This window comes from Bombus terrestris, chromosome 4 (genome assembly GCF_910591885.1).
Source record: "Bombus terrestris chromosome 4, iyBomTerr1.2, whole genome shotgun sequence".
Classification (NCBI taxonomy): Eukaryota; Metazoa; Arthropoda; class Insecta; order Hymenoptera; family Apidae; genus Bombus; species Bombus terrestris.
In genome coordinates, this window is record NC_063272.1 from 9,365,517 (window position 1) to 9,388,288 (window position 22,772).

The window sequence follows — 22,772 nt, forward strand, 5'->3', positions numbered from 1 at the left end:
AAGAGCCGTTTAAATGTAGCAATTTGTTGATAAAATAATCATATCTGGCCGTCTTGTCTTCTACGACTAGATCCTATTTCAGGCAGGGCCGTGTCCCAACCCTTCTGAGGCCATATAGAACGATAAATCAAAGATTGTATTAAGTAGGTATATACTCAACGACGACGATATGCGCGCCGGACCTTTCTGGTCCCGTAATCACGTTTTGTTGGGCGACCAATTGCGACGAATTGGCAATTACGTTCCTTCGTTCCCGCGTTGCCCGATGGCCTCAAGATTTTTCTAGACCATCGAGCTTTCGTTGAAATTTGGTCATTGTCGTGATACCTCTATTCGCTAATGAATAAGTAGTTCACAAATATAAGTGACGATATCTCTTTTGGGTAGGAAAACTGAATATACATGAATTCTAATAGAGACACATCTATGCTTCTAAATATTAAAATACATTATTACATGTGCTCATGGAAATCTGGAAATTTATCCAGCTTTCTGGACAAAAAATGCAATTATAACATTTTTCACTCAGCTTCATAGATATTCATCGAGTTTCACTATCAACACAATGATTTAGTATTCGCTATGATCTATTCCTTTCTTAATGGAGCATATATATCCAATGAGTGTTTCTGATCTCTTTACTTTTAATTAATCTAATATACGTTATAATGCAGTCCGGCAGTTCTAATGCTCTAATATGTTCACAATATTTTTATTCATCCTACCGTTAATATGCCTCAACATGTTTTTATTTCTACCTACAATTGGAGATTCCTTTATGAATTGCTAAGTTACTTTAGAAATTTGTTTGGAGAGACAATGGTAGTTTGACAAAGGATTTTCTTTTATTTCAGCGTAACCTAGTCAATGTCTATAAACTTATTCAAGCTATCGAGTCTTACATGTCCGCATTTTGAAACTATCAGACTAATTATTATCAATTTCTGCAAGGAAGAAAAATAGAAAAAGTTTAGGTCGAAGGAGTTAAAATATGATATTCAAGGGATGTTTTATAGGAAATGTAGGGTTGAAAAACATAAAAATAGCTCGTGGCAGGATTAAAGGTGTAAGTTACGGCCCTGGCTCTTAAGTCGATCGTCATAACGCCGTCAAGTGAGTAATGCTCGTAATTCAAGCAATGCTATAAAATATTCGATTCAGAGTCGTAACAGACCCGTTGTTTTCGTGTTTCTCCGGCACGTCCGCTGACATCGCGCGCTTCATCTCGGAACAGACCGGCTCGATGGTCGAGCGACAGCCGAAATCCGGTCATCTCGTTCTTTCCTTTCATCCTGCACGTTTAAGTCGGTTAACAAGACTGTCGGTTATTTAACGTAGATTAGTCTTTCTTGCAAAATTCTGTGTAAATTTGTAAAAAAATATAATTCTTCACTTAATTTTTTGGTGAAATGTAATTTCTAAATCAAAAGTTTAAATATATCATTAAAATTTATACAAAAATTGACTGAAATGTATCTACATATAGTCTGTGTTAATATTATTATTCATCATTGCAACCAAATATTCTTGAACGCATAAAATCGTTCCATTAACAACGCCAAGAGCTACATTTCCTAAATTCATTCCTAAAGATGATTAATATCTTACGATAAATCAGGATGAATTACTTCATATTTAAATACGATATTTAACAAATAATTAGTATCACTATTCTTATCTTATCGACTACGTTTCAGTTTTATATTATTTTTAAATTCGTGTGGTTTGGATAAGAGAGATTTTACAGCAAGTCAAAGATTGAAAAAGAGAACAGGTAATAATTTATTTATTTTGAGAGATGATTAGTGTATACAATTTCAATAAAAATGGCATATTATGTGTCATATCATGTAAAGAATGCTATTCCCATTAATAATAACTGGCAACCTTAGTTTTATTATACTCAATGAATTACGAGCACTTCGTAGTCTTTGAAAGACAATTCTTCACCGTCGAAGGGGATGTATAAGCATCCATGGCTAGGTTGAACCTGTAGGAAACAATATTTTCATTAATAATCTCATTTTTAAACGTTCTTTCAAATTCAAGGTATTTTGTTCTATTAGATCTAGCGTCATGTTTTTTCTTGTACTTTTTTTCTGTGACACTGATCAATCTTGATTAAGATCAATGTTACATTAGGAATATAAATTTTCTGTACGGTTATAGGAACAGTAAACTCCGACCTTGCCAACTGTTTGGGATCCATTATGGAGAACACGGCCAACATACAGAGGTTCTCCATCGGAGGTCTGTCCTGCGATCACCGCGTCGCCTGGGATTGCTCCGTTGGAGGAAAACTCCCATTCGAATTCTCCTTTGCACAAAACCTGCAGAAAATAAAAATAAATCGGTAATTAATTTTATTAAAATCTTATCTGAACAATCTTCTTTCATAAGTCACTAAATACAATTGTTAAATTTAAATATCACATTGGAAACACAATAATTGAGTGGTGTAAAAGTTCAGCTGATCGACTCTATTTTCCGAAAGTTTCTTAGTTATAAAATATCAGAATATACATAATTAATGTACATAATAATGTAATTTTTCAGTAACGAACGATTAACTTCGATGGAGTTACAGTTTGACTTTTATGCGACTCGATTATCTGAATACTTTGACAGTATTTTATATTTCTCCATGGATTGGATGATAACAAGTTTCTTAGGCGATTATTCAAAATATCTTCTTATCTGGAATGCAAAATATTTGATGAAGAGTTTGAATGATCTCTTATGATTCATGAGCTGTTTTGCCTTACGCGGACAGACGAGCGAAAACGTAGGGTAGTAAGCCATTTAAATGAAAGAAAGATGATTACATGAGAAATGCAAGTAACGAATCGTTAGTTTTAGCTTTTCAAAATCCAAGGCAACCGCGTAATTCGTAATCGCACAAACTAGCTAAAGGATGATGCAGATCGTATAAACCGTATTCCAATCCCGTGCCGCAAAACGACTTCGCCTTGACACAAAATCTCGATTCCGTGTTTGTGTGTGTAAAGAGGTTGATTATATGGTTACACCGGATGATTAGGTTCGTCATTGGAAAAATGTATTATTTATTAAAATCACTCGATCGAATTTCAGTTTCCCGCTGTTTTTAATTTCCTCCAATCGCTCACTCTCGGAATAAAAAGTTAAGATAGTTGAAGATAGCGGAAGATATAGGAGAATGTAAAAGAAATAATTGTTAATATGCCATATTAATATATTTCTCAAATGAATTTCACATAAAGGATTATTTTAAAATATTAAGAATGTCTTTAATTTCATTAAAAAGTTTGGAGACTATAGCAAGTTTCCTTGTTAACTTCAACTCATTTTGTTAATGTTTTTCAAAGATGATCACTCGAGATAAATTTATTCTCCGGAATTAATTTTAGTTTTCAGTCTTCTAAATTATTAGTGATTAATGAATGGTCGTCTATAAAAGACTGAAAACGATTTGAATGTAATGATGCGTAGCGTTTTGCGTTTGACTTACTTCGAAATCATGTTTCTGGTGTTCTTCGCCATTGTGACAGACATAGGCGATATTTTTGTCGGGGATTACTTTCGCTGGAATCATGTCACCGTCGTGGAAAGCTCTGCCGACGTAGATGGTTGACCCATCTATGTCACGACCTCCGGTGACCGCGGTTTCCGGCAAATTTTGTCCTGCGCTTCGATTAATCCATCTATAGGCTTAGATGAAAAAAATTTTTTTAATTTACCAATAATTTTTCTTTATCAAATTTATATTCTTATCTATAATTATATTTTCTTTTGGCTTGGATCGGTTGCGTAATAAAAAATTGATGTTTGCTTATCGTAACTATAAAGTTATTTTTTTCATAAGTACTTAAATATAATGTAGATAAATTTAGCATGAAAAGTTATATTATAAAATAGAAGCGTATAAATAGTATGACTGTAACCGTAATATGATTCATATACGATATTGCAAGCAATCGTCGATAAGACTTTGCGTCGATTGCATGTATTTCTCGATAAGACTTTTCTAGAATTCAATTTCCCGAGTGATAAGAGAAGAACAAATAAAAGGTGTCTGGCGCCCATACGTATAAATGAAAATAAAAATCTAAATATGAAAAAAAGAAAAGATAAATATCAGCATTTATAATGGAATTATTTCATTCTTCGTTATTTAATGTTCGAAATTTCTGAGTGATTATTTTTATTATATATAGACAATGAATGTAGAATTAGAATTTGGATATCTTTCAATTTATTGGCGATAAGTATAGGATTAGTAGGAGAGTTTACATTTTTAATTTCCCAAATAGAGAATATGCTGTTGAAGATATACAAGATATTTTATTTTTATCCCGCCAAACGGTGTCAGCATATTCTACGATTAAAAACAAGAACAAAATTTTATGTAAACATGGGTAATAAGTGCTTTGCTATTTGTATTTACAAGGGTTGACGACTATTTGAACAAGAACTTCAGTAAACATAACTAATCGATCGAATGCGAATCCATTCACTTGTAATTTTAATATTTTTGTTATAATTTCGTAATAAATTATTCACAAACCTATGTTTATATAACATTTTTTTATGTTTAATTATATTAAATATAATAAATATGAGATAAACATTTAATACTCTATATTGAGATACAATTATTGGCTATTAATGAAACAAGTTGATATAATGACATGATTTGTATAAAGTTATAGTACAGCTTACCTGGCATCTTTGAACCTGATGATACTACTGAATTTTCCAAAAGAGTGATGCTTATCTCTTACCTACACCTGATTAAAAGCAGTTGTAATCTTATCACATTCTGTATTATTTGCATTCTCTTTAAACCGTATGAAACAGTTCTTTGCGGAAAATACCATAGATTGATCAATCATATCTTAGGTAGAAATTTCTTATCGATATTAAATAATTTTCGATGAAATATTAAACATTTCATGTACACATTTTTATAATTTTAAATGACGTTCAATTGATTAATGAAACACATTAAAAAGTATAGGCAGCTTGATTTAATCGGAATCAACTTTTTGAATCATTTGCTGTAAATTTAAGCTTATCGGTTTTGTACATAATTTACATTGGGCAGAAAATTTATACATTGTTATACAATTGATTGACAATAGATCTCTTTCATTAATTTTATTATGTACAGACATTAACTTATTTACTTACACAGGAGTACAAATTATTTTTTATAAATGATATAATAGATTAAAATATATTCCTACAAATCGGACATGTGGGCTTCTGACTTGTACTAAACCATTTATACTGAAAAGCAAAGTGAATATTTCGACATTAATCGTACGAAATTTTATTAAATATTAAGGATACTAAAAACTTACCAGGCATGCAGTATGAAATTTCTTGCGACATGTATGACAAGATAATTTTGGTATTTGATATGTGTTTATATGAAAAATACTGAAACATATGCAACATTCTTCTACGCCAGCAAACTTCTTGTCTAAGTTTCTTTTCCATAATGTGAGTCCATCCCATACGGATCCATTCTATAAAAAGGACATAAAATACAAATTTCCTTAATTGTTTTATGCTTATAAACATTAATTAATTAATTTAATTGATTAATGTTGATAAATTATTACTTGATGTGTAAGAAATATGGACAATTGCATGTGACAATTCCTCCAATTCACTGTACCACCGGCATGTTGTCCAGGTTCAACAGTAACTGGTCCCAATGGATGATTAGGTGACAATACAATATTAAGTTCCAATTTTGTATCATCCATTTGATACAAAGCTACCACTTCGCGGAAAGTTGGATGTACCTTCACTTGCATGTTTTCGATGCTTTGTAATTTATTGTTGAGAAGTTCCTCTTGACAAAGCATAGGACTAACATAATGAGTTGTAATCTTATCCACGGCGGCACTGACTCTACTGTCAGCAGTACTCCACCATTGTCTCACTAACACTGGTAAATGTCTTAAACTATTCGTGTATAACCAACATACGATATGGTCAAGTCTCCATTCTGTCCAACTTTCTATGAGATATAAATGAAAAATATTAAAACAAAAATTATATGTAACAAAAGCAAAAGGCAATTTAAATATTAGTACCGAAAAAATCTAGAGATGGTTCAGTAGAAAAAATTTCCATTAATTTAGCACCCTTGTTCTTATTGTCTTGAAGCACTTCCACTGGCATTAATCGAAATATGTTATTTAATAAATTAGGAAAAAAATTATCCCTAAAACACATATATATATAAGTATTGAAACCTTAATATTAATTAGAATTAATAAAATCTCTGAAAGTGAATCTTCAACTGAAAATAAGTAACATATGTACTTAAGTATCTCTGCATATTGATATAGTAAATCTCCATGAGCATTTGCACACATTTCTAGGATGATAGCCCACGATAATAAATATCCGACAGTATAAGTATAAGAATCTGTGTATGGTTGAATAGTACAACTCACAGTATCACATAATCTAAAAAAATATCATAAATTAGAAGTTTATTTTCAGTGAATAAAAAAATAACTGAAAACTTACTTGAAATCCATTAGAATGATATTTACGATATTTTGCGTATTCTGAAGTACTTGTTCCATTTTTTTAATGTTCAGACTATTTACATCGAAATTTTCTAATTCAGCAGTATCTTTGTCTTGTTGCACAAGCTCTGGTACTGCGTGCTTTAATATATGATATGCTCCTAATTGTATACTAGCTATGGGAGACTGAAGTAATTTCAATGCCAGCTCGATAGTTGTTGTGAGAGGTATGTAACTTTTGAAAATTACATTTCCATCCACCATTTTTATAGCTTTTCCTAAGTGATCCAACAATAGGACAGGTTTCAAAGCTGTTGTTTTTTCATTATACGAATCTGAAACACAAAATATAGTTATAAATTACAAATAAAAAGTCAATGAATTAAAATTTAAATCATAAATATACCTGCATAAAGCATCCAACATTGAACAATTCCACTTTGTGCATCACTGACGAAAGCATTTCTCCATTCATCTAATATCTTTGGTGACATGACATTTATTTTTTCCTGTTCATGCTTGTTAATTAAATCTTGCACTGCGTGATAAAGTTGACAAATGGCTACTATCATTGTAGATACCTGTAGATACCAATATAAATAAAAATAAGCCAAATTTATAATATACATTATTTTCAGACAATATAGATAATTAGATGCGCACCTTAAAATTATTAATATTTTGTTTTGAATTAGTAACAGAAAGCGGCCACAGGACTATAGATATTAATATAAAATTCCAATGTTTATATGTTAATTTGGATGGAATTTTCTTTACGAGTTCTGTTGACAATCTTATAAGTTCCAAAGGTATATTTAATTTATCCCAGGAAATTTCAGAAATTTCACTGTAAAAGAAACGTAAAAGTGTTATATATTTTTGATTTTTAGAAATTTGATATTTATGATATAAAACACATGTTACCAATCATCTGGTAATGAAGGATTGTTTTCCACAATTCTACAGTACTTCGAAATATCTTCTTTTTTAATCAACATGGTTCTTGTCAGTATTAATTCAGAAACATTATCATCTGTTTTCCATGTATATAAGATATTATCCAAATTTTCAAATTTGGATAGAATCTAAGATAAAATTTTCTGTTATTCTATGGAATTAAAAATTAGTTTTAAAATTAATAGTGCAATACCTGTAGCCTTTGAAGCATTATTTCTCCATTTAGAGAAAATATGTCATTACTTTTGTAACATTCAAATAATTCTTTAGGTTCTTTGGTAGGACATAATTCTGTACAACAAAAGTATATTATATATGATAACATACTTCCGTATTTCGAAAAATTCCTGCAAATATGATCAAAGTGAGTAATATTTTATAAAATAATTCTCTTATTAAAAAGACATATTCAAAATACATACATTGTTATATAATCACGAATTTCATTAAATGTATCTTCATTAATATATATCTGTAACTGTTTAAAACTATCTTGTACAGTCATTAAAGTTTTATTTACATTATCATAGCATTTGGTCTGAAAATAATTGTTCAGTGAAATATTAATTCCTTTCTTATTGAAATTAAGTGTTCCTATATTACAAGTTATGACTATACTTACAGATTTATAATGTTTGGAGTAAATTTCGCCCAAAATAATCGAATATATAACATTAATTAATAAATTTGTAGTGCCAGGTAAATTCAAATTGTGTATCAATAATTCTTCAGTACTGGATTCTTCTGATTTACATTTACTAATTGATCTCAAACATAGATTATTTAATAAATTTATATTAAACAATGCCCATTTTAAGCAACTCTCAGTATTATCCGTTATTGTATTACTGGTTAAATCAATAGACATACATTTCTGGTGAATTTGTATATTTTGATCAAGAGATGACACATGCAGTTCACCAGTTATTACTTCACCATATATGATTATCCCAGTTGTTTCAGCTATCCATGTTGTGATATCAGAATCTGTTAAAAATGTTAAAATAATTTCTTCTGCATAGAAGATTCCACTATGAAGTATAGTTTCAAGAAAATCAACGGCTATGTGAACCAATATTTCTTTATCATATTCTTCATTTCTGGAACATAATGAAAATATTATAAAAAGTGTATTAAAATACTTTATAAATAATGAACATATTTTCTTACCGATTATATATCTTTTTCCACATAGAAGTCGCAAACATTTTAGTCAAATTAATAAATTCAGATTGTGAAAGTTTTCGAATTGTTTTCAAAAGTTCTTTCGTCCATACATCTCGCATTGTATCTATCAAATAGTAGTCAGAATTATTACTGAAATAATTATGTGAACGCAATTCGAAAAGGGTTCCTAATATTTGTATTGCTCCTGCTGTTGTTCCCTTATGAGAGCATGCTAATGGAACAATACAGCAAATTAAATGCGTGAAATCTAACAGACACATCTCATCTATTTCATAGAAAGAATTGCAAAGTATAGATATAATTTCATTGACCGTTTCTTCTTTTATTAGCAAACCTAAAAAAGATATATATATGTAATATTTATCTGTATTGTACAAAATGCAATCAAATTAAATAAATATCAAGAACTTACTACCATCCTCTAGAGGTTCAAAAGATAACAATATAAGATTCTGATTTTTACTTGAATAATTGTTTGAAGCAATTTCCTTTGCTACTTCTATCAATATACTACTAATCTTAGATTGTGAACACCATTTCTGTACTATAACATCATTTCTATGTTTCTTAGATAAAGCGCACTGTATGACACTTTTTGTAGTTATAATATCATCAAACTGAAAGCAAATAAAATATACAGTGATATATATCCTTTTAATAACACATAAAACAATGTTTATCTTTTACCTCTATTAATGATTTTAAAATTTCGTTTTTCTCAGAATGATCCATGTACTTCATAAGATTGAATATTAGTTCTATTATATGTTCAGTTTCTTTTGATCGTTCCAATAACCAATTTTGTAAAATTTCATTACAGAAATTAAGTAAATTATTTTGAGTTTTAAGAAAATCGGATAGATTTTTAAAAAGTTCATCGCTTTCAAAACAAGTTATAAGCTTGTTTAGGTACGTGACATATTGTTTTTCACGTTTCCCAATAATATGGTTAAAGTATTTTATGCAAAGGGAACTGACAAACTTATTAAGCTCAGCAACAAATTCAGTATCGGTATCATTTTCCACATTTTGTATTTGAGACTGAGTCGTTACATTCTCCTCCGGGTCACAAAATTTCACTTGTAAATTTTTCCGACCTTGCTCAGGGGCTGTCTTTAATATGTTTAAAAATTCTATTTGAGAATTATTTGTATCTGGAGTATCAAATGTTTCAGATCTTTCAGTGACATTTAAAAGCGAAGTGAACAATATATCAAGATTTCGCCAAAATTCTTGTATCAAACAAGAATAAAGTTTATAATCATCATTGTGCCGATTTTTACTCCAATATCGTATTAAATGAGTAATTTCACAAAAAAATATTTGTTTCATTGGACTATTTTCTTTCAAACACACTTCTAATGATGGTATGAGCTGAAATAATTAATCAATTAGTTATAAATATTCCTTTTGTAGAAATCATCACGGTAGTACATAAGTGTATAAAATAAAAACCTGTTCTATGAGCAGAGCATTACATAAGTTTCTATTATTAACATTTGAAAATACTGTATAACGCAAACATTCGGCGAACGATGTCGTCACCGCAAGCATCTCAGAACGGCTCATTTGTACATTTTTAACGGAAAATCTGGAAAAAATTAATGAATACTGCGTAATTTAATATAATTAAGACATTAACTCAATTAATTAATTAAATACCCTTGTCGCATATGGTTGAAGAAAGATATATACAAGTAATGAGGATCAACATTTAGTTTTGGAAATTGACTAATAAAGGGTAATAAATTCGGGTAAACAATACTAGCACAACATTGTCCACTTCGTAAAACACGCCATAATGCCGGTAATACTAGTTTCTCAATATTTACTACAGTGTACCAGTCCTGAAAAGATAATGTCATTTAATATTGTAAACTCATGATGTCAGAGAGTATAGATAATAATCATTTACCTCTATTTTATTTATAGTACTAAGCATAGATTCCCATACAGCCGTCAACAATGCAGGTTCTGTTTCATCAAGATTATTCATGATAGTTGTTACAGTTCTTTTTTTTTCATTTTGCAGTAATAGATTAGCATTCTCAATCATTGATGTTAGTACACTAAAGAAAGCTGTTTTGACTGGGACAGAATCATTTTTAGCTAGTTTCCAAAATTTGTTGCTGTTTATAATTTTATTATGAATATCAATCATATCCTCAATTTTTTGGATAGGAACTTTCTTGAAATAAACACTGTATCCATATAAACTAGATATTAGCACACTCTGATATTTTAAATCCATTTCCTCTGTAGTAAGGTTCCTAATAATAAATTGTAACATAATAAGTCTCAAATTTACATCTCTTACATTTTTAAAAAAAAATATATTTGCATAAGAAACATACTTTTGTATAGATAAAGTCTGGGCACTATGAACAGTAATATTATCACAGATATAAGTCAAGATTTCATGTTGACAATGCACAATGGCATCAATAACTTTTTTTGGTGGAAACGTATCCTGTATGTAAAAAATATTCACATTAAAGTAGGTATTAATTTTGATAGTTTCAAGTTTTTATTATTAATAAATTATAGTCACTTACATTAAATGAATTACTAGCAGCAGATGCAGCTGGAGGATATGTATCATATTGAGAAGTGAACCAAGCTCCAGCTAGCTGTTTTAAATACATTGCTATACCTCTGCCTACACGTTTTACAACAGCTGCATGTGCTAACTGTACAGTTTCTCTTACTCTGTGTTCTATATCAATTGCTAAGGCACAATACAATCGTGGCCAGAATGGTAACATTCCTTCCACAGCTGACATTTCTGAATCTCTACACATAATAGCAAATTCTTTTAATGCCTGAAAAATATCAAAAACAAAAATTTTTAATCTCAATATTATTTTTGTAAATAATAGAGATAATTGTTTGTCACCTTGCATTTTGTTGTTGAATCTTTCTTATTCATTTTTTTTAGTACTATTTGAAAATTACTATCAACATTGTTCATTTCAACCTCATTTGTATTGCAAAGTGCTAAACCTGGTAATATAGGTACATATCCTCCATCTTTTACAGCTGAGAAACCAACAAAATTTGGCATCGAAGTGCCCAGAAGTTCTGCACTTCTGCTGCTATTTGATGGCTATAAATGATAAATAACAATAATATTGAAATATTTGTAATAATGATTTAAAATTTTCATTGACAGATTGCATCAAAGAATATAAAAAATTTTGATACAATAATTAAAATTAAATAACTATTTTAAAAAGATATGATTTTATATAATTGTTATTACTATATAATTTTTTTATGGAGATATAATAATTTTGGATTAAGAAAAATTGTTATGATAATAAAACTTAACCTAATAATAAAACTTAACCTATAAAGTTTTTGTACAAATTAATCTTTTCAATTAATATAAATTTTCCCTTACTTTTACATTATTTTTGGTTCGTTGTGCTTGTTTGTTCTTTCCCATGATAATTACAAAAACAACAAGAAACAAGAAATATTGTGACTACACATAAATTTTGAGCATTGACTTTCTTACTAGTATAACGTTTGGAACAGCTGATCTATTAATGCTTGTGTACATGTGAATATATTTTTTTTTATTGTGATATACTTTTTCCCATTCCATTAAAAGCTGAAATTGTGCGTAATTTTTATTTATTTGTACGTCTTAATACTACTATTTTATTAAAAGATAATATGTATGAAAATCTCGTTAGATTTTTTAAAAGATTTAAAAAGATCTAACAAAATATAATGATATATTTATATCTAGTATATTATTATATATCTTATATATAGTATAACTAGCATTGTATCGAATATTAAATTAGGAAGAATTATTTAGTATTGTATCAAGTAAATAGTAATTACTAAATATACTTAAAATGTTTTGAAAATTTTGTTAGTATGAATATATTTCAATTTTCTATTACAGGTTAGGAAAATAAGGGAGATGAGTGTTGGAAACAAATTGAGTCAAAGGTTGCTATTGTCATATTGTTCATTTACTTGCATTTACTTCCCTGGCATTCTGATATTACTTAAGTTAAATGATAATTTGTATAATGTGGGAAAGTATAAATTCATTCCAGTACTATTGATTCTGCTTTTTGCAGAAGTAATCAAATTGATGTTTCCTATGTTTCACTCTGAAACTACGCTTATAACAAAAACTGAATTAAGGACATCTTCAAGAGCTAAAAGAACTTGGTCTAGATATCTAAAAGAAATTTTCAAATTTCTGTTAGCAGGTTTCCTTTTATCCATTGTATATTACATTGTAATTGTATTGTTTGGTGCACCAGTATTCATGCATTATGAAGAAACTACTATGCTCACTGTCACACTGACTACACTTACATTTGTTCCTGCAAGTTTGCATTTAGGAGTGGATGGTGCACTAGAAATAATAACAGGAGCACAATCACAAAAAGGCAATGTTTTAGTAGATGCTATAAAGACAAACATTCAAGCTACTCTTTTAGGCACATGGTTGGGTGCTATTGTGATTCCACTAGACTGGGATCGACCATGGCAAACTTGGCCAATTCCATGTGTTTTAGGTGCTCTCCTTGGCTATACAGTTGCACATTTTATTACACTTGTAAAAACATTACCTATGTTGGCATTAGATAAGAAAGTTTACAGATAAATATTAGTGATTGTGCAAATAAATAAAATTGAAAGTGATAAATTCCAATTGATAGATGTAACATTTTGTACATGGAATAATTTATTTCAACATTGAGACGTGTTTATAATTAATTGATCTCTTCTGTATTATCATAGTTTTGAAGCAACTTGAAACTACTGAAGAGTGATTGTGCATTTTGAATGATATGCAATGAAAAATTGTTTAATGTCTTTATTAATGTCACCAAAATTGTTTGCTACTTTGAACAATGCAATATGAAAGATAAACATGTTAAGAGGATGATTTATAAATCTATGTACAAGTTGTAGAAACAGCTAAACAGAATAAAAATTGTACCATACAAAGTGGGCTTTATCTCCGATAGAAGTCATATTAGGTCAAATTATATAATGTTTCTGATGTAATAATTTGATAATGTTTGAGATTAAAATGTTCCCAGAATAAAACTTTGTTAATAAAAATTGTTATATACTTTTTATTAAAATATTGTGTTCAATAAATTACATAAATACAAATTTTGCTAATTACTATTTTTGAAATATGCTAATCTTCTCTCCAATAACAAACTTTATTTTTTCATTTAAGAATTCATACGAATTCGTACGATTATTTTTATATAATAGGATGTTGATATATTGGATAATACAAAATTATTACAGCTAGATTGTGAATAAATTTATTTGAATTATATTAAACGATTATTATTTATTAAAATTTTGTATAGATCTTTGTGTTGATTTTAGAGTACAGATTTTCAAGCACTAGATGTCAGTAGTATTAAAACAACGACCTTCAATTTTTTTCATTTCTTGTTGAATATATAGTGACCGGTGTGATTAATATTCATCGTAGTACCATTTGTTCAACTTTTACTTCTTTTTACACCGTTTATTAACTATTGCATTTTATAATAATGTCAAACACAACTGGAAAGGTATTTATTTCTTTCTGACAAATTGTTTTGTTCCATTGTTACGATTAAATTGAATCTAAGTAACTCATTTGTTACAATAAGCCGTTGAAATTACTTTGAAATGATTTTCGGTTAATTAAAAAACAGTTATTTTAAGAATTATACATACCTTTCCATATTCTTCGATAGCTATTTATTCAAGTTAAAGATAGCGATCAATAATTTGTGATCAAATAAATAACGAATTAAAATATTTTTGTATGTTAGGTAATTAAATGTAAAGCTGCTGTAGCGTGGAAGGAGAAACAGCCTCTCTCGTTAGAAGAAGTTGAAGTTGCACCACCAAAAGCTCATGAAGTAAGAATTAAAGTTGTAGCTGTAGCTTTGTGCCATACTGATGCCTATACTTTAGATGGGTTAGATCCAGAAGGAATTTTTCCTTGTGTTCTTGGTCATGAAGGCAGTGGTATTGTTGAAAGTGTTGGGGAAGATGTTACCGAATTTAAACCTGGTATTGTACTACTGTTATATTGTTTATTATATTATATATTATTACATGTTTACTAACTACTAAGAGATATCATATATAAATTACAGGTGATCATGTGATTCCATTATATATTCCCCAATGTAAAGAGTGCAAATTCTGTATGCATCCAAGCACAAACTTATGTAGCAAAATTCGTGTTACACAAGGCAAAGGTTTAATGCCTGATGGTACTTCTAGATTTACTTGCAAGGGACAAACCCTTGCCCATTTCATGGGTTGCTCTACTTTTTCTGAATATACTGTAGTGGCAGACATTTCTCTTGCTAAGGTATTTCTATTTTACATAGATATTTCAAAATTGCTTGAAATAATTTAAAGACATTATATAATTCAGATTGATCCTGTTGCACCACTTGATAAAGTATGTTTGTTGGGATGTGGAGTACCTACTGGATATGGTGCTGCTGTAAACACTGCTAAGGTAACACCTGGAAGTTCATGTGCTATATGGGGATTAGGTGCAGTGGGATTGGCAGTTGCATTTGGTTGTAAGCAAGCTGGTGCCAAGCGTATTATTGGAGTAGATCTGAATACAAGTAAATTTGAGTTGGGTAAGAAAAAAGAACTTATTTTAGTTTTGCATGAAAAATGTTGAGAAGTAATACAAAAAATTTATTCTTTCCAGCTAAAAAGTTTGGATGTACTGAATTTCTTAACCCTAAAGATTATAACAAACCAATCCAGGAAGTGTTAGTAGAATTAACTGATGGTGGACTAGATTTTACTTTTGAATGTGTTGGTAATGTGAACACTATGGTAAGTTTTAAACATTGAATCAAAATCTTTAATAAATTGCTGGCTGGCTTACCACCCAGGTCTTGGTATATTTTTTATGTTTAGAGAGCTGCATTGGAATCTTGTCATAAGGGTTGGGGCACATCCGTTATAGTGGGTGTAGCTGCAGCTGGTCAAGAAATTAGCACTCGTCCATTCCAATTGGTAACGGGACGCGTGTGGAAAGGGACTGCGTTTGGTGGATGGAAGTCCAAAGATAGTGTTCCCAACTTGGTGCAAGATTACATGGCAAAAAAATTAATTCTTGATGAATTTATTACACATAATCTTCCGTTCAATAAGGTTAATGAGGGATTCGATTTGTTACATTCAGGCAACTGGTAAGTTTCAATAATCTGCGTTTAACAAGTTCTAATAAATATTGATGTTATTCTTTGATAATAAATGTGAATTTTTTTTAATTGCAGCTTAAGAGTAGTGCTCAAATATTAAAAAAGAGCGCATTAAATCTTTACTAGGTTTTGTATCATTTGTATTTCAATTATGGCTTAAAATATTTGATATTTTGTAACATATACTTTTTGTGAATAAAGATAATATATTCCTTCATAAATACATTTTTTTACTTTTGTGTAGTTATTTCGGTTGAAAGTAATCGAAACCTCCAGTTTTCTACAACAATCTTTATTCATAAAGAATTCTTACAGCCACATATACAATACCAATTTGATGAAATATTAATAGTAGCTCTGGAATGAAGTAAAAATTCTTTACGCTTTGATCAGGTGCATACCTTACAGAATCATCACGGTACGAAGATCATAGAAGATGATTTTCCATTGTATATAATTATGTATATACAATATGCAAGACTTTCGGTAAAACTATGTATGTTTGCTTGAAGTTAATATGCTTGTTAATCTAGGTCGACGGTATAATAATAATTCAGGCAGAATATAAATTGCGTTCAACATAGCAAAGAGTATACACGTTAATTAATTAATTCATCGCGGACGAGGTTCCCGTACACCAAATGTTTAATGACACGGAGAGTTTCTACGAATTCTTATTTTATGTTACTTTAAATGTTTCAAAGTGATGCGATACCTATTACGTTATTCGTTAAAATGCAAAAACTTTACTCTCACAGTTTACGCAGAATAATAAAACGTACAGTTTAGTTTCGGTGTGAATACTTCATAATGATGTTGTCTATCTCATATACCATCGATCAAATGTTTGAAAAAAGAATAGAGATTTGATTAGAATATAAGTACTGAAATTCAGAGTAGATGTATCTCTAATCAATAATACATTAGAGCGCTAAATGGCTCGAATTTGATCGAATACAACGAAACAATGTGTACCCTAAACTTGAAAACTCAATCTCCATGTTTGTTCTAGATGAGAGATACGTATAATTTGCACTGGCTATCCCTACGTAAATTGCCATCTAATACTAGGGCATATTCACATAATCACACTGATCAATTTTCTACGGGTTATATGTTATTATACTCTAGTACCTACGGTGTACCACACACTCGTTAAGTAAAAGTCGTTAAGTAAAAATGCTTATAATTACAGTAAACGCAGCTAAATCACGACGTGTTCGTTAAACATTATAAGAATGTTTGTTCTTCAGGTATTCTCGATTGTTACAATATAAATTATGTAAAATTATTGCAATAAAAAAAGAAATATTTTTTCAACAGTAGAAACCAAGTCTATCGATCCAAGAAAAAGTCAGACGTTAATTATATCCATGAAAATAGTGCTTAAAAAATGATTTGCTCGTCATGATTGAACTACAGTTTAGTAGTTAGCGAGTATGAAATAGGTCATCCTTTTTTATGCAATATATCTTACACTAAACCTCGCAACGCAAGATGGCTACGAGAGAAAAGACAATTAAAAAAGGAAAGGACAGAATTGGTGGAGAAAGATTAATCGTTTAGCGTGAAGAAAATAAATAAGCGTGGCGACGGAAATCTATATTAGTTGTTGGCGTACGTTTTTTCCTGTGTTAAGAACCAGCGAAGGTGCTTTATTACGAGAGAGCTCAATTAAACCTATAAACTCGTGATTCGGACTATGCAAATACTTTTTCCGTTTAATATTCTATATCTTCAAGCGCGTGCATCTCTCTAAGAGTGTGTTAGACGAGTCCTTCGCGTCCGCTGACGATCAGCCAGGTTTTCTCTCTCAGCCAGCTTGTCTTCGTCCGCTGTATTATCGTAAGTCATAGACAGTATTATATATATATATTTATATGTATATTTATATATATATATTATGCTTAGACATTATAATTCGAGATATCGTTAATCTAGAAATCATAATTACACAGAGCATTCTTTTTCATTTCTTTTTCTTTTTTTGTATCTTTTCTTGTTAAAGGTATTATAATCTCTATATGTCGTGGAGTGGACATGTGAATTTTATCCGATGGAGAATGAGCTTCTTTTCCTTCTTTTCCTCTTACTTCCTCATCTGTCTTTTCTCTTTCTTTCCTTTCTCGTGAAACCTCTAGTTTGTATATGCATAAATAGTATATAATTATATTATTTATAGACGAGTTGTGCATGGAGGTACCTCGACGGGCATACAGGGTACAACGTGTCTCATCAAGGATCATCGATACTATTCCTTTATCGCGTCGAACATCGACATCTCTTACCGTGGTCTTTGATCAAAATAGAGCATCACACAAGATTGCCATTGCACGATGTTGCCCCTTGTTTATTGCACTGTACAAGTTTCATACGATTCTCTGATTCAGCAGCTTCTTAACCCGTTTGGCACTTGTGTTTTCGAACAGATTAATTTATATTAACCGTAAACGTAAAATGACGAGAAAAATATCAGAAAAATAAGACCTTTATACACAGTATTCTTATTTCAATTCAATCTATAAATAATCAATCAACAAATCGCTACGGGAAATTAATTGTTTTAAAAATGATCATTCCCGGGTTGGGGATCATGATCAATCGCTAAAGAGGACGCAATTGAATTCGTGCAATCACGATGCCAGAGGGTGTATCCGCTGCTCGTGTCACATCTCGTCAATCCTCGTATTTGTTCGTTGCTTTTCTGACGTTTTCTTTTTTTTAGGCTCACGCGTGGGTCGCAGCCTTCGCCGACCTGTTTCACTTGAAGACACCTCCAATCACAACGGCGATACTCGAAATCAGCGGACGACCAGGACGAGCATTCCCCGTTCCCCTTTACAAGGGGAAACAATGTCGTCCGGCTGTTCGACATTACGTTAAGGTGCTGCTCCCGTTGCTGTTGTTACTGGTTGATTCTAAGGAGTCTAGAAGTCCAATGGCTGATCGGCGGAACCCTCGAGATCCTGAGCAGAATCTATACCACCATCTTCGTCGTCATCCAAGTCCACGCTGTTTGTCTTTAATCCTCCGTTGCTGATCTTGTTCACGATCGTGTCTGAAATATCGGCAGGTTAAGTATAATCGAATAATCGTTGGAAAAAGTATTTTTCTTGGCAATCGAGGAACACTCACCGCAGTCTGGCTTGCTGCCACGTGTTCTAGTTCCAGCGAATTCCACACCGTGAGGATCCACGCACCAGCAGAGTCCTAGACCACGGTGACATTGGGTGCTTCGGTAATACCCTCGGGAATCGCAAGCAGGTGCAACGTCGGGGGATGATCGCTTGCGTACAGCGGCGCAGGGACGTTCAGCCTTTGAGAAACATCCGCACCATTCGGGACCATTCACGAAAATGTCTCTGAAAATTGTCGAACGTGATAGATATTTGGTACTTTACTTTATTATTGTACAGCGATGTATTGGTTTCTCAGAAAGGGATTCCTGTCAACTTTAACTCTCAGGCTGCGGTGGCTAAATCATTTAAAATTTACATATTACTTTTGGACCGTACAATAGCTCAAATATAACGAGTCACATACCATGAATTTTTAATTAAATACAAAATTTCATCGCGTTAAATGGGAACGGAGAAACAAGATAAATGTTTATTGCAAATTTATGGAAGCTAAGAAACTATGCAAATTTTTATTAGAGTATCAAAGTATATTACTTTCTTATGTAGGTATTCTGTCATCTTATCAGGATTTTAAATCACCTAATCATAGCCAGTTAGTTAGTCAACTAATCAAGCCACCAAATTTAATCTTCATTTCAGCTAATATCCTTCATCTCGTGGTAGTTGGATCTCCAATGCCTTTGATCTATTACATTTGGTCCTCGTCATAGATATGAAAGTTACATGTATGCCGTATATGTATTATATATCTCATTAATAGTCTTACACCAAGAAGCTACTATGAATTAATTATTTAAGACGATCCATAGACTGGGTAACAGAGTTCACCGTCCCGGAATGGCGAGGAAACCTTTCATGGAGACTACATAACACCCCTTAACATTTCAACTTAATCTCTATATATACTCTGGAACAGAGAACGGAAATTCCGCTTCTTGAGAGTAACAAACGCAACGTGGCATCGTTTCTTATTTCCCGGTTTGCATGCGAGTAAAAAGCAATCGACTCGGAATGAAAGTTTCACACACGGTCCATGTGTCTGCCTCTTAACGACCAACCACTCCGCTCCGTAGGCACGTACGCTCGAGACCTATTACGCTCGAGCGTCAAGCCCCTCGAAGGTATTAAAAACTGAAAGGGTTTCTCTATCTTCTTCCCTTTCCTTCAACTCGCCCTGTTTCTCTTCGTTCCCTTTTCAGGTCACGTATCCGTGGAGTTTAATGATTTACAAGCAACGGACGACGGGATTACGTAAAAAGGAAAAAAAATAACAAAGAAAGAAGAAAAATTCGCCGCGATGTGACAAACGGATTACAACGTGGCGGAAAGGTACGTGGATGGAATAATCGCATGGGCGGAAGTCATCTTCTTACCCGTCGGTGTCGCAGCCGTCGAGGAACGGTTTCAGACATGGCTCGTTCTGATCGTGTTCCAGGCCGTACAACTCGGAAAGAGAGAGCCTGCCGTCGTTGTCACTGTCCAAGTGTCCGAACATCCACCTGACCTCGCTCTGGCAACCGATGGGGAAGTGACCTGGAAATGGTGCGGGAATGAAATATGAATTCCGATGGCCGCGCGCCTCTGCAGACAGACGCCACCAATGCAATATAAATATCGATGCATCTACAGGTACATTTTGTTCATTTGTACTTTATAGTAAATGAAAGTAACTCGATCGAATGCAGTTACGCTATCTCACGCAAATGTTTGAACGTTTATCATAGAGAATTCTTAAGAGGACGTATTCTATATATGTGTCGTATGAAATATATCGAAATTTCATTAGCGCTGTAGCGAGCCATGACTGGTGTAGCATGATCACATTGGTCAAATTTGAAAGCAATCTGAAAATGTATACGGAAGTTACGAGCTATTTATCGCGAACGTGTATCTAGTAAAAGATTAGGATACGATATGAATAACTATGTGAAACGTATAATAAATGTCAAATATGAACCTACTGAATAACGAGGTTTATTACTATAACGAACACTTTTATCAATTTTTCGAAGTTTTCAAATGAATTAGTTAAAGATCTCTATTTTCATATTTAAATACCATTCAAGAATGTTTAGTTGGAAATGAAAGCAAGTAAAACTCTACGATACACGAAGTTGATGGAAGATCCTAATAAATAAATGGTCTTTGATTTCAGTGATAAGATCAAATGGAGATGTTACAAACTGGAAACAGTATCGACGGAGATAGAGCCGAGTAATCGGTAGATCTCAAGTGGAAGCGATTCCTTTGAACGGGACAATTCCGTGCTGGTACGAAAGCGATTGTACCGAAGTCGAATAGCGTGCAGTGATGTGAGGCAGTTCCCGCAGTTCCAAACTACGCCGGATCGTGAACGTTGTAATGTCCAGAGGCCACCCTTTTCGTGCTGAGCAATTAGTCTCTTGTATATTCAACTCGATTGTCGAGTTTCTATAACGAGAGACTTGGTCATTCTCGACGGGTCTATTGCCAACCATGTTTTTCCAAATAATGTTAAACGTATCGCCAGTCAACAAGATTAAGAGAATCCTATCAGTTTCTCGAACAGCGACAAGATTTTGTAAAAATTTGTTGTCTTCTTAGGACCGTTCATCAATTTTCTGTATTGTGGGATTTAAGTATCTTATAGTTGTAATTAGAGCACTTTTAGCGATAAAAATGTGAAACGAGGAATTTAGAGGAAGGGTGGTGTACAGTGATAAAATCTAAAATTAATTATTAAGCATTTTTTAAATCTTCGAAATTTTAATTCAAGAAAATTCCACTTTTTCGGACATTTGCCCATAAATATCAAAGCACATCGTTACAGATATTACAACAAAATTTGAATCAATTTTTCTCATTACGTTTTTCAAATATGTCAAGTTCTTGTTGATCGCGATAAGTGTAGTATGGGTTCAGAAGTTGGGATACACATGATGTCATGTGCATACTCGTGACTGAAATTATTATTAAATGAAAACGTTCTACTCGTTGACGAATTATATATATATTTTGAATAAAAAAAAACTTTGTTCCATAATACCGACACAGTTAGCGTTTACTGACAGAAAAATCAATAGTAATAAACCATGACACTATATCTACAATATCGAGACAGATGGTAATTGCATCATGAATTATTTTTTATAAATTTCATCAATTTTATTAATTTTACAAAATAGCGAAATTATCGTAGTGCCTGTTCTAGTTACATTGATGACTTTGGCTTGTTACAAGAGTCTCGCTATCGGTTCTAGGGTCATCGCGACTGGATTACTCGGTTTGATGATCGTTCTAATCGGGACCAGTGATTTAGGAACTGTTTTAACGAGCTTTCACGAATCACCAGCTATCCGATTCGGGCTTGACAACTTGGGAATCATCTCCATAGGATTTAATGGTCTAGAGATTATCTTAACCCTGTAAGTCCCCTATTATATCACTGTAATTCCTTCAAAAGGAAAGTTTTATTCACTTGACAATTGTTCAAATAACTTAAATTACATAACAATGGAATATAAAAGTATAGGGTTTCAGAAAATATAAAATTTAAATAATTCACATTATCTTTCCTTCTGTTGTTTCTATAAAATATATCGAAAAATTGCTATCACGTGGAAATTAACGATAAGATTATTCTCCTTATTATTACGCGATAAAAACCATAGCAAATTTCAAGAATCTATTCGTAGTAAAATTTTGTTCCTCTCTCTGTTTCTTGAAACAGCAGAATTTTACTTCTT

At 31.8% G+C, this 22,772-nt stretch overlaps 4 protein-coding genes and 1 long non-coding RNA gene across 10 annotated transcripts; 3 read left to right on the forward strand and 2 right to left on the reverse strand.

Annotated features, from left to right (window-relative positions):
* Window positions 1-1,758: 1,758 nt before the first annotated feature.
* LOC100643481 lies at window positions 1,759-4,821 on the reverse strand. Its single transcript, XM_003395046.4, has 4 exons — window positions 4,702-4,821; window positions 3,491-3,690; window positions 2,187-2,330; window positions 1,759-1,990 (listed from the first exon to the last, which is right to left on the reverse strand). Exons 1-4 carry the CDS (start codon window positions 4,706-4,708, stop codon window positions 1,904-1,906), a joined length of 438 nt encoding a protein of 145 aa, XP_003395094.1. The 5' UTR covers window positions 4,709-4,821; the 3' UTR covers window positions 1,759-1,903.
* Window positions 2,228-13,832, forward strand: LOC100643279 (phosphatidylinositol-glycan biosynthesis class F protein). 4 transcript variants are annotated; one of them, XM_048405167.1, is made up of 2 exons: window positions 2,228-2,353; window positions 12,598-13,832. In XM_048405167.1, the coding sequence occupies exon 2, from the start codon at window positions 12,616-12,618 to the stop codon at window positions 13,312-13,314; it is 699 nt and encodes a 232-aa protein (XP_048261124.1). In that variant the 5' UTR covers window positions 2,228-2,353; window positions 12,598-12,615; the 3' UTR covers window positions 13,315-13,832. The 4 variants fall into 4 exon arrangements, with proteins under 4 accessions (XP_048261124.1, XP_048261123.1, XP_003395092.1 ...); XM_048405166.1 differs by lacking the exon at window positions 2,228-2,353 and adding an exon at window positions 12,190-12,323; XM_003395044.4 differs by lacking the exon at window positions 2,228-2,353 and adding an exon at window positions 12,198-12,302.
* LOC100643036 (E3 ubiquitin-protein ligase listerin) lies at window positions 5,125-14,517 on the reverse strand. Of its 2 annotated transcripts, none has more exons than XM_012308129.2 (22): window positions 14,400-14,517; window positions 11,575-11,784; window positions 11,234-11,500; window positions 11,033-11,148; window positions 10,594-10,948; window positions 10,341-10,525; window positions 10,134-10,269; window positions 9,366-10,052; window positions 9,091-9,295; window positions 8,661-9,012; window positions 8,113-8,590; window positions 7,913-8,028; window positions 7,684-7,837; window positions 7,458-7,618; window positions 7,197-7,380; window positions 6,940-7,114; window positions 6,532-6,868; window positions 6,322-6,468; window positions 6,090-6,220; window positions 5,610-6,013; window positions 5,346-5,513; window positions 5,125-5,271 (listed from the first exon to the last, which is right to left on the reverse strand). In XM_012308129.2, the coding sequence occupies exons 2-22, from the start codon at window positions 11,740-11,742 to the stop codon at window positions 5,212-5,214; spliced, it is 4,986 nt and encodes a 1,661-aa protein (XP_012163519.2). In that variant the 5' UTR covers window positions 11,743-11,784; window positions 14,400-14,517; the 3' UTR covers window positions 5,125-5,211. The 2 variants fall into 2 exon arrangements, with proteins under 2 accessions (XP_012163519.2, XP_012163518.2); XM_012308128.2 differs by lacking the exon at window positions 14,400-14,517 and adding an exon at window positions 12,082-12,223.
* On the forward strand, window positions 14,096-16,128 carry LOC100643155 (alcohol dehydrogenase class-3). Its single transcript, XM_003395043.4, has 7 exons — window positions 14,096-14,251; window positions 14,498-14,741; window positions 14,828-15,048; window positions 15,115-15,331; window positions 15,406-15,536; window positions 15,621-15,895; window positions 15,983-16,128. The coding sequence occupies exons 1-7, from the start codon at window positions 14,231-14,233 to the stop codon at window positions 16,005-16,007; spliced, it is 1,134 nt and encodes a 377-aa protein (XP_003395091.1). The 5' UTR covers window positions 14,096-14,230; the 3' UTR covers window positions 16,008-16,128.
* Window positions 16,129-19,023: 2,895 nt separating this feature from the next.
* LOC125384947 lies at window positions 19,024-20,306 on the forward strand. 2 transcript variants are annotated; one of them, XR_007223806.1, is made up of 3 exons: window positions 19,024-19,299; window positions 19,687-20,168; window positions 20,247-20,306. It is a non-coding gene; the product is annotated as an uncharacterized LOC125384947 (long non-coding RNA). The 2 variants fall into 2 exon arrangements; XR_007223807.1 differs by lacking the exon at window positions 19,024-19,299 and having other exon boundaries at window positions 19,658-20,168.
* The last annotated feature ends 2,466 nt before the right edge of the window (window positions 20,307-22,772 follow it).

Coding starts and splice junctions, on each gene's coding strand:
- LOC100643036 (XM_012308128.2), bottom strand. CDS start 12,126: ATGGGAAAGAACAAACAAGCACAACGAACCAAAAATAATGTAAAA. Junction 7,381..7,457: donor CCTTCATTACCAGATGATTG/GTAACATGTGTT, acceptor TTTCTTTTACAG/TGAAATTTCTGAAATTTCCT. Junction 6,221..6,321: donor CAATATGCAGAGATACTTAA/GTACATATGTTA, acceptor TATGTGTTTTAG/GGATAATTTTTTTCCTAATT.
- LOC100643279 (XM_048405167.1), top strand. CDS start 12,616: ATGAGTGTTGGAAACAAATTGAGTCAAAGGTTGCTATTGTCATATTGT.
- LOC100643155 (XM_003395043.4), top strand. CDS start 14,231: ATGTCAAACACAACTGGAAAG. Junction 14,252..14,497: donor TGTCAAACACAACTGGAAAG/GTATTTATTTCT, acceptor TTTGTATGTTAG/GTAATTAAATGTAAAGCTGC. Junction 15,537..15,620: donor TTGGTAATGTGAACACTATG/GTAAGTTTTAAA, acceptor TTTTATGTTTAG/AGAGCTGCATTGGAATCTTG.
- LOC100643481 (XM_003395046.4), bottom strand. Junction 2,331..3,490: donor ACCAGAAACATGATTTCGAA/GTAAGTCAAACG, acceptor TATTTTCTGCAG/GTTTTGTGCAAAGGAGAATT. Junction 1,991..2,186: donor GATCCCAAACAGTTGGCAAG/GTCGGAGTTTAC, acceptor TGTTTCCTACAG/GTTCAACCTAGCCATGGATG.